This window comes from Oncorhynchus mykiss, chromosome 18, assembly GCF_013265735.2.
Source record: "Oncorhynchus mykiss isolate Arlee chromosome 18, USDA_OmykA_1.1, whole genome shotgun sequence".
NCBI classification, from domain to species: domain Eukaryota; kingdom Metazoa; phylum Chordata; class Actinopteri; order Salmoniformes; family Salmonidae; genus Oncorhynchus; species Oncorhynchus mykiss.
Window position 1 is genome coordinate 47,156,925 of NC_048582.1, and position 10,572 is coordinate 47,167,496.

General features: G+C 46.9%; 1 protein-coding gene across 1 annotated transcript; it reads right to left on the bottom strand.

Moving 5' to 3' along the window:
* Positions 1-1,040: 1,040 nt before the first annotated feature.
* On the bottom strand, positions 1,041-5,903 carry LOC110496387 (membrane progestin receptor alpha-B). The gene is made up of 3 exons (XM_036952952.1): positions 5,669-5,903; positions 3,783-4,037; positions 1,041-3,335 (listed from the first exon to the last, which is right to left on the bottom strand). The coding sequence occupies exons 1-3, from the start codon at positions 5,674-5,676 to the stop codon at positions 2,417-2,419; spliced, it is 1,182 nt and encodes a 393-aa protein (XP_036808847.1). The 5' UTR covers positions 5,677-5,903; the 3' UTR covers positions 1,041-2,416.
* Between the last annotated feature and the right edge of the window lie 4,669 nt (positions 5,904-10,572).

The window sequence follows — 10,572 nt, forward strand, 5'->3', positions numbered from 1 at the left end:
GCCAGTAGTGTAGGTGTAACCAGTGGTGTAGGTGTAACCAGTGGTGTAGGTGTAACCAGTAGTGTAGGTGTAACCAGTAGTGTAGGTGTAACCAGTAGTGTAGGTGTAACCAGTAGTGTAGGTGTAACCAGTAGTGTAGGTGTAACCAGTAGTGTAGGTGTGGCCAGTAGTGTAGGTGTAACCAGTAGTGTAGGTGTAACCAGTAGTGTAGGTGTAACCAGTAGTGTAGGTGTAACCAGTAGTGTAGGTGTGGCCAGTAGTGTAGGTGTGGCCAGTAGTGTAGGTGTAACCAGTGGTGTAGGTGTAACCAGTGGTGTAGGTGTAACCAGTAGTGTAGGTGTAACCAGTGGTGTAGGTGTAACCAGTGGTGTAGGTGTAACCAGTAGTGTAGGTGTAACCAGTAGTGTAGGTGTAACCAGTAGTGTAGGTGTAACCAGTGGTGTAGGTGTAGCCAGTAGTGTAGGTGTAACCAGTGGTGTAGGTGTAACCAGTGGTGTAGGTGTAACCAGTAGTGTAGGTGTAACCAGTAGTGTAGGTGTAACCAGTAGTGTAGGTGTAACCAGTAGTGTAGGTGTAGCCAGTAGTGTAGGTGTAACCAGTAGTGTAGGTGTAACCAGTAGTGTAGGTGTAACCAGTAGTGTAGGTGTAACCAGTAGTGTAGGTGTAGCCAGTGGTGTAGGTGTAGCCAGTAGTGTAGGTGTAGCCAGTAGTTCTGAAAGTAGCACTCACAAGCCAAAAGTCTCAGAAAATTGACTACTACATCACAAATGTGCAGCTATGTGCACCACATCATTGCTCTCTCTCTCTCTACTGTGTGCACATCTTGCTAGCAATCACTTTCAAACTATGGATTTTGTGGCTAATTGAGGTAAGACAGTAATTCTTCTGATAGATGCATGTATGAACTACACATTGACACATCCAGCACAAAACCGGAGGTTGAAAAAAATACTAGTCACCAAAGTACCTGAGCATGTCTTTAATATTTCACTGGGGGGAAGGAAGTTTGAGGTTGCAGTAATAATTAAAGGAAAATGGTGTGGGCTTCAAGTAGTTTTTATTGCTGTTCTACAAATGCCATAAAGTTAACAAAGTTCTGAAATGTGAAGGCCCTGCAAATTGTTATGATTCCTGACATGTCATAATAACACTGCATTGTTGTGAAGGTATTTTTTGGGCATCAGTCAGGGGGAAACGATACCTCCCACAAGAGGTTGGTGGCACTTTAATTGGGAGGACGGGCTCGTGGTAATGGCTGGAGCGGAATCAGTGGAATGGTATCAGATACATCAAACACATGGTTTCCATGGTTTCCATGTGTTTGATGCCATTCCATTTGCTCCCGCCATTATTATGAGCTCTCCTCCCCTCAGCAGCCTCCACTGATAACACCCTATGGCACAATCAGAGAGTAATGGACAAAGGGTAAACATGAACAAAGCCGGTCCCAATACACTCCCTAGCCCTTCTCCTTGGCGATATCCCTGCGATTGCAGGTCTGTCAGGTGGAAGCTCCAACACTACACATAATACCTATCACCCTTCAGATCTGCAAACACATAAGGTTTAATATGGCAAAGGGGAAGGCATGGGGACCCAATTGGGATTGGCTATGTGTGTTGCAATGTATAAAGGGAGTTGTCCTCACACCTTTACTCAATCCCATTGGCTGAACTGATGTTTTGTTATAGGTCACATGGTGATCTTCCAGAAAGAGCCAATCAGAGCTTGTCTCTATTCTGGTTTACGTCACAGCACTGAGTGAAGAGTGTGTCCTGGCAGTGGTAGGCCATGGTAAGAGAGGTAACACATTTCCCTTTTCCCCTCATGGTCAATCAAAAGGAAAATGTAGCGATGGAACATAACCTCCGCAACAATTTACAGGTGTACGATAATGTACATTACATACATCATTTGACACCACCATGCCAATTGAAAAACAGAGAACAACTAAGCAGATCTATTCTAGGATTACAGTGAGCAATCATAGCAAATATAGAAAGTACTATGCAAGCTATCAACATTCTTACATCTCATTGAGGCTTTGTTCAGTGCTAGGCTAGCCTGGTTCCAGATCTGTTTGTGCAGTCTTGCCAACTCTTATGGTCACAGATCTGTGACCATGCTAGTGATAGGCTTCCTCAACTTCCATTATGTAAAAGGTAAACAACACTCTCTCAAGGACACAGGTGCTGTAGAGAAACATAATATTATCATATAAATGTACATTTCAAAAACAAAGGAAGGCAGTGTGTGTCGAGTCAACCAAGGCCACATTGATCACTTTGGTACCAAACCAGAGGGCAAAACTGGGCAAAAGGTTCTGGCTGTAATAACGTCAACCCATTTCAACCGGTTTTGCCCACTGGGAAGTGATTCTAACTTTCCTACCCTCTTACATAGTCTCCAAGCCAATTCATTTGGACTTGTCTCTGCAGTCAAGCAACCGTTTTACTTTCCTCGCCATGAAGACTGCTATACAGACACAGACCACCTGCGTGGCTCCATACTGAACCAGATAGATAGTGGCTGCTGCTCCTCTCTCTCCGTGTAGCTGTGTGTAGAGTGGCCGTCGGCCCAGGTAGTCCAGGTGAGAGGCCTGGATCTGACAGAGGGTACAGATCACCAGGAAGACGTGGAACAGCTGGTGGCCCTGTCCCAGGAAATCACAGTGGCCTGGGAACAGACGCTCTGGGAGGGGGTTGGTGAAGAAGAACGCACTGGACAGGAAGAAGGCTACCTGGCCCCCATGGAAGGATATAGCCGGGTCACCGACTACGCCACTGGCCGCGGCAGTGATGTCATCACTGTGCGACGTGGGCCAGAGGAGGAGGCGGTGGAACACCGGGCTAGTATCCCAGGCATAGGCCATAGCCGAGGGAACCACCTGCCCCACCTTCCGGACCCAGACCCGTAGGCTGTGGTTGCGATACTTCCCATAGCAGCAGCCCAGGCAAGACAGGCAGCAGAGGAAGGTGGCAGTGGGCATGAAGACCGAGGAGACCCACTGGTGGTAATCTGGTTCCACAGCATAGTAGAAGTGAGCCACGGCGCTGCCATACTGATACTGAGCCACTCCTACATAATCCAGGAAGAAGAAGCAGTAGTGGTAGAACTCTGATTTGGCGGCCAGGAGGTGGGCTACAGTGCTGCAGGCCATGTAGGCCAGGGAGGACAGGAGGAGGATGAGGAGGGGCCAGGCGTGGGCATCATGGATGAAGTCTACCGTCTCAGCCAGCTGGAGGAACTTGACCAGGACAAGGAGAGACCCCAGCAGGTGGGTCCACACGTTGATGGTCTCGTTGTGACGCTGGAACAGCGAAAGGAAGTAGTACCTGTATCGATAAGGAGACGGGACACCGTTATGTTAGCTTCAGAGACGGGACACCTTTATGTTAGCTTCAGAGACGGGACACCGTTATGTTAGCTTCAGCGACATCGTTATGTTAGCTTCAGCGACGGGACACCGTTATGTTAGCTTCAGCGACGGGACACCGTTATGTTAGCTTCAGCAACGGGACACCGTTATGTTAGCTTCAGCGACGGGACACCGTTATGTTAGCTTCAGCGACGGGACACCGTTATGTTAGCTTCAGCGACGGGACACCGTTATGTTAGCTTCAGCGACGGGACACCGTTATGTTAGCTTCAGCGACGGGACACCGTTATGTTAGCTTCAGAGACGGGACACCGTTATGTTAGCTTCAGAGACGTCTTTAGTATAATAAAACCGGATGTTCTACATGGCATTGTGGGTATTGTAGTACATCCTGTTACAGTACCTCCAGCCCTGGTGGAGCGGTCGGTAGCCGGCGTGGATGTAGCGCTCTCTGAAGAACCCGGGAACTTCGGTGTCCCGTAGCGTGCCGGGCATGGAGGGGGCGACCTCTGTCAGCATCTGAGGCACCGCCCTTACCTGCTGGAGGTTGATGAACAGACGCCCAATCCTATCCATGACAATCGTTGCCATGAGGGATGGTCTGATGGATGGTGGGACCGTTGTTGTTGCTGGCTGGATAGTTTCAGGAGACTGGCAACTGAAAAAGGAGAGCACCATTAGGAAAGCATTTAGCATTCAGAGCTGGTCTACCCTAACACCTAAAAGCCTTCAAAACAATAACTCGGTATAAAAAGAGGTTTCAAATTACTTCATTTATTTTAAAACTGCAGAGCAAGTAAAACTATTTGAAGTAAAAACATCACCTTTGTTGGAGGACTCCCCAAACACATCTGACACACAGGTTAAAAAGACAAGTTTCTTCAATAAATAGAAGCACATCACACTACGTGCTTCAGCAGTCAAATTACTTCAGAATGAGTCTCCAGTCCAAGTGTACGTCTCTCCTTCACAGTTTACCTATAAACTCCTGCCACCTCAGAAGAGAGGACTAGCCTGGTGAGTGAGTGTTCAGTCTGGTTTAACCAGGCAATCAGAGGACATCCTTCATGCTGGCCCTACCTGGCTGGGCAACCAAGGCCCCAGGGACAGGAGGCCAGATTACACCAGACCTGTTCTGACTCCTGCAGCAGACCTGACAATTTATTAGCAGTAGTTAGCCTTAATCTGCAGTTAACCTTGCAGATTAGGCTACTATACTGTCTATGGACCTTGCCCGGAACTTCTAATGCTCCATGTCTGATCCAGTCCCTCTCTCTGTAGTTTTCACTCTAAACAGTGCTAGGCGGGAAAGGAGCGGTGCTATAGGGGATGGGGAGGGAGAACATGAACACTTCAACCTTGAAGATGAAAAGATAAGGATATCATTGTAAGCAGTGTGGTGTATGAACTTTACCCTAATTGCTCCTGTAAATCACTCTGGATAAGAGTGTCTGCTAAATGAATAATATGTCAATGTAATGGGGGTCTAATAACCAAAACACACATCTGATTCAAATGTATACATTCAAGTCACACTTGAAATGCATTTCTAACGCAAGTTTGAATTCATAATACACTCGCCTTCCTCAGGGTGAAAACTCAAACATTGTTCTCTCCTCTCTCTCTCTCTCCATGTTCTTCTGATCATAAGATGCAAGCAAGTTTTTTTATCAAGTAATACAATGTTCCTTTCCTGAACTGGTGAAAGAATGCATTTTCAGATACAGACATACTGTCAGACATGTTTACACAGTAACTTCAACTTTATTATTAGATATTGGCCACATGCCCACATCTGATAAAACAGAGTTGCGAATGAACAGAAATGTAGCTCCACCTTCAAAACGGGATCCTTACATGATAACAAGGCAAATTCAGTCAAATCTCAGCAACACCTATTTCCTATTGTCAACCCTGTCAAGTGTTTGCCTATGGCTAATGTGACTGAGGAATTTACACGGTGGCACCCACTGACTAAATATCGTTGACACAATAATAATTCAATCAAGACCTCACATAAATCTACAGTATAAATCTCTCCCTCCAGCCTCTCCCATATTTGAGTGACAAAGGCTGTGGAGAGAGGCAGGCAGAGCAATCAGTGCGAAATTAATTTCTGACATTGCTCTCTTCCAAAAACCAGAACCTATTTCAAGCCCATCAAATAAACATGTTGACATTCATTCAATTTAATTTTGTATAGGCTATACTTGTGCTCTTTTTTCGTACACTGTTTCACGTGATAAGTAAAAAGTTAGAGAATATTGCACAAGAATAGAGAGGAAATACCAATGCATGTGGGCGTTCTTCTTCCTCTTCAAGGCTACTACTACTGTAGGCGTACTTTATTAGCCTACATCAGACAGCTCCGGAACACTCAGCGCAGCAGGACCCTCCGCGGGATCTTTCACCTTCAGATGTGATGATCGTCCGACTGTGTCCGTCCATGTCCCCCTCGGACAGTAATCGGTCGGTCACGCCTCCCCGACCGGTGACAGCCTTGCCAACCACTCAGATACTGGAGTGCAACAGATGCGCGTCTTAAATGAACATGAGGTGTCCAATGGCAAGTAAGTAGGCGGTCGTTCCAAGCAGAGGGGGGAGAGAGAGAGAGAGAGAGAGAGAGAGTAGAAATGTGGTATTTACCTTGGCTACAGGAAACTTTGGCATGGATGTCTGATCGACTGCGAACTGTCCCTCATACCTTTAGGACTAGTCACCGTGCAACTGTTTCTAGTCAACGTTGGATTTCCCTCTGTTGTTTCACATGACGGTGAAATTGATTAATGAGTTGATACAGTATCAAGGGATGAATACTGAGAGAATAAATAACAATATTTCATTGAAAAACCGCACCTTATTAAACTGGGATATGAAAAAAGTGAGAACTCCAAGAAGTTTCAACACATCAAAAACGAAGTATCCTAGAGTTTAGCCTGCTAAAAAGCTTCTACGTGGAGTCTAAATCATGTAAAATGTCATTTAAGTCCCAATGGTATAAAACGCTACAAATACAACAACAAAACAAACAGAACGTGGGCGGCATTAGGAACATTCTTTTGCATGGATGTGTCCGGAACTTGGTATCAAGGAACGAAGCATTGCACAATCTCAATCTCCTTTGGAAAACTTTCCTTCCTGTGTGTTTAACCGGTTTCAGACAGGGAGAAGCTATGTCAATGGCATAGCATTGACATCATTATTCAAATGTTTGGGGCTTATACAGTATGTGGGTCTCAGTTCCTTTTAAATTAGAAATATTTTATAATCTAGCATTATCAGCGAATTTGATGTACACAATCAGTTTTTAAAAAACTGCCCTATCCAATTTGAATTGCCTGCCTATTAAACCAGATTGGAAACCATGCCAGAGCATATACAACGTACCAAACTAAGAATGAACTGCTTCAGATGATCAACAAAGGTCTGCTTTGTAGCTTGAAAGCTCCCTTCAAAGGGTGCAGACAATTATATAATATGTTGACAGTGCCAATTTGGGCAGTATCCCATTGGCAGTACCCTACTCATTGGGTGTGGAGAAGGGGGGTATTCTCTTCTTCTAATGAAAGACCCACTTTAGGCTATTTTTGATCTATGATAAAGGGTAAAAGGAGTGTTTTTGGCAGCTCCAAGCGAGTTCTTAGAATTTGGTTGAGTTTTCCTTTTTCCCTGGGGTTCCAAGGTTTACTATTTTGCTTCATGGTATCCAGAATATACTGAAGTATCCCTTGAGGGATGTCGTAAAAACATGGGTGGTGAAGTCTAAACTCTGTAGGTAAGTAGGTATGTATACCCCAAAACACTCATCTAGCAGAACAGGTGGGTAAACCCCGAAATGCAAAATAGCATTGAAGGGATAGAGTTTCCTGACCCTGTAAGCAGTCTATGGACAAGGTATGACAGCAATCCATTCTTTGGTTTAGTTTCCCGGTCACTGTTTCCACATGCTAACATTAATCATTTGTGGCACAAAGCCTAAGTAATTGGACCGATATTATTTAATTTAAAAAATATTTATATTTATTCAAAACATACAATATACTTGCAGTGAAGCTGCTCAACAACTACATCATACCAGTCATCCAACAGATGTAAGGGATCTCGTCCTCTTCTGAGGAGGAGAAGCGAGAAGGATCGGAGGACCAAAACAGAGCGTGGTAATTGTCCATAATGTTTATTTTAAAACAAACTGAACACTACGAAATACAAAACAATAAACGTGAAAATGAACGAAACAGTGCCGTGTGGCGACAAACAGTGACACGGAAGACAAACACCCACAACCCAAAAGTGAAACCCAGGCTACCTAAGTATGATTCTCAATCAGGGACAGCAATTGACAGCTGCCTCTGATTGAGAACCATACTAGGCCGAACTCAAAAACCAACATAGAAAAACACACATAGACTGCCCACCCAACTCGCTTCCTGACCATACTAAAACAAAGATAAAATAACAGAACTAAGGTCAGAACGTGACAGTACCCCCCTCCAAAGGTGCGGACTCCAGCCGCAAAACCTAAACCTATAGGGGAGGGTCTGGGTGGGTGTCTGTCCGCGGTGGCTGCTCTGGCGTGGGACGTGGACCCCACTCCACCATAGTCCTTCTCCGCCTCTCTATTCGCCTCCGTGGCCTCTTAAAAGTGGTGACCCTCGCCGCCGACCTCGGACTGGGGACCCTCGCCACGGGTCCCGAATGGACGGGAGATTTCGGCAGCGTCGGACGGACGGGAGATTCCGGCAGCACCGGAGTGAAGGGCGATTCCGGCATAGCCGGCGTGACAGGCGGCTCTGCTAGCTCCTGGCTGACAGACGGGAGACTCTGGCAGCTCCTTGCTGACAGACGGTAGACTCTGGCAGCTCCTGGCTGACAGACGGGAGACTCTGGCAGCTCCTGGCTGACAGACGGGAGACTCTGGCAGCTCAGGACAGACGGGAGACTCTGGCAGCTCAGGACAGACGGGAGACTCTGGCAGCTCAAGACAGACGGGAGACTCTGGCAGCTCAGGACAGACGGTAGACTCTGGCAGCTCAGGACAGACGGTAGACTCTGGCAGCTCAGGACAGACGGGAGACTCTGGCAGCTCAGGACAGACGGGAGACTCTGGCAGCTCAGGACAGACGGGAGACTCTGGCAGCTAAAGACAGACGGGAGACTCTGGCAGCTCAGGACAGACGGGAGACTCTGGCAGCTCAGGACAGACGGGAGACTCTGGCAGCTCAGGACAGACGGGAGACTCTGGCAGCTCAAGACAGACGGGAGACTCTGGCAGCTCAGGACAGACGGGAGACTCTGGCAGCTCAGGACAGACGGTAGACTCTGGCAGCGCTGGAGAGGAGGAAGTCTCTGGTAGCGCTGGACAGGCGGGTGCACCTGTAGGGAGAAGACAGAGAGACAGCCTGGTGCGGGGGGCTGCCACCGGAGGGCTGGTGCTTGGAGGTGGCACCGGACAGACCGGACCGTGAAGGCGCACTGGAGGTCTCGAGCACCGATCCTGCCCAACCTTACCTGGTTGAATGCTCCTCGTAGCCAGGCCAGTGCGGCGAGGTGGAATAGCCCGCACTGGGCTGTGCTGGCGAACCGGGGACACCATGCGTAAGGCTGGTGCCATGTACACCGGCCCGAGGAGACGCATTGGAGACCAGATGCGCTGAGCCGGCTTCATGGCACCTGGCTCGATGCCCACTCTAGCCCGGCCGATACGAGGCGCTGGGATGTACTGCACCGGGGACACCGTGCGCAGGTCTCCTACCTGCCTTCGCCACACTCACAGTGTGCCCCCCCAATAAATGTTTGGGGCTGCCTCTCAGGCTTCCAGCCGCACTGCCGTGCTGCCTCCTCACACCACCGCCTCTTGGCTTTCGCTGCCTCCAGCTCAGTCTTGGGGCGGCGATATTCTCCATCCTGTGCCCATGGTCCCTTGCCGTCCAGAATCTCCTCCCAAGTCCATGAGTCCTGCGATCGCTGCTGCTGCCCGTTACCACGCTGCTTGAAAACATAGAAAAACAAACAGACTGCCCACCCAACTCACTTCCTGACCATACTAAAACAAAGATAAAATAACAGAACTAAGGTCAGAACGTGACAACAGATTCCCGTTCAGAGCGACACACAGAAACATCCAGGGTCAATGCCCTGCTCAAGGGCACGTTGACCGATCTACCACCAGGCCAAAAAACCTGAACCTGAACCCTCCAAGATCCCCCCACAGTTCCCCAATAGCTGTACCTCAACCATTCTAGACCCCTCCCACAGCTCTCCCCCCACGGAAGAAAAATTAAAAGTACAATAAATTCCATTCCCCTCCACCAAGAACCCCCCAATGCACCAACAACCAAGAAAACTAAAGAGAAAAAAGGAAAAGACAGAAGAAAACAGCCAACAACAATGCAAAAAAATTATAAAACAAAATAATACATTTAAAACAAAGGACATCAAGGACAACTAAAATAACAGCAATGCCTACTTTATATGTTTGTGTGCATGTCTGGCACTATTACATGTATGCGTGTGTTCTTGTATGTGTTTATTTGAATGAGAGTGTGTGTATAAGCATGTGTGCAAACACCTGCACGGCATCAGCCTCAGGCAAACCGGCATTAGTTGTAAAAACACTGCCACTTAGTGTCATTCAAATGTACTTTTATTATGTTTTATTTAGACTTTTTTTATTTTTTTATATTTTTTTAACTTTTATCTTTGACCATCATTCTATCTCCCACACAGCAACTCCACTCCCACTTGTCTCCAATACCACATACTAACCCTCAGCCCATTCCATCTATCTCTGCTGGTCACCCACTTCGTGTTTCTACGCAACACATATCTTTCAACTATGCTGTGATGTTTAACGTACAATTTGAATCTATCTAATCGAATAGAATCTACAGATTGCGTGTTGAAGATAAATACTTTTACTAAGAGTATCAGTATATTAGTAATTGACTGACCTGGTCTCTCCAGATCTCCTAACAGTACTATTTCTAGGGTCAATTTTAGATCAATGCTTTGCATTTTCAGCCATTCCTGAACCTGAGACCAGAAACAGGCTACCTGAGGACAATACCAAAATACATGGTCTATTGATTCTGTATCCTCACAACAAAATCTGCAGAGCTTTGATGATTTTATGCCCCAAATATTCAACGTTTTGTTGGTGGCAAGAATTCTACATAATATGTTTTGCTGAAAAG

Excerpts from the sequence above, each read along its gene's own strand:
- LOC110496387 (XM_036952952.1), bottom strand. Across the intron at positions 3,336-3,782 it reads CCGCTCCACCAGGGCTGGAG|GTACTACTTCCTTTCGCTGT; the intron begins GTACTGTAACAG and ends TTATCGATACAG.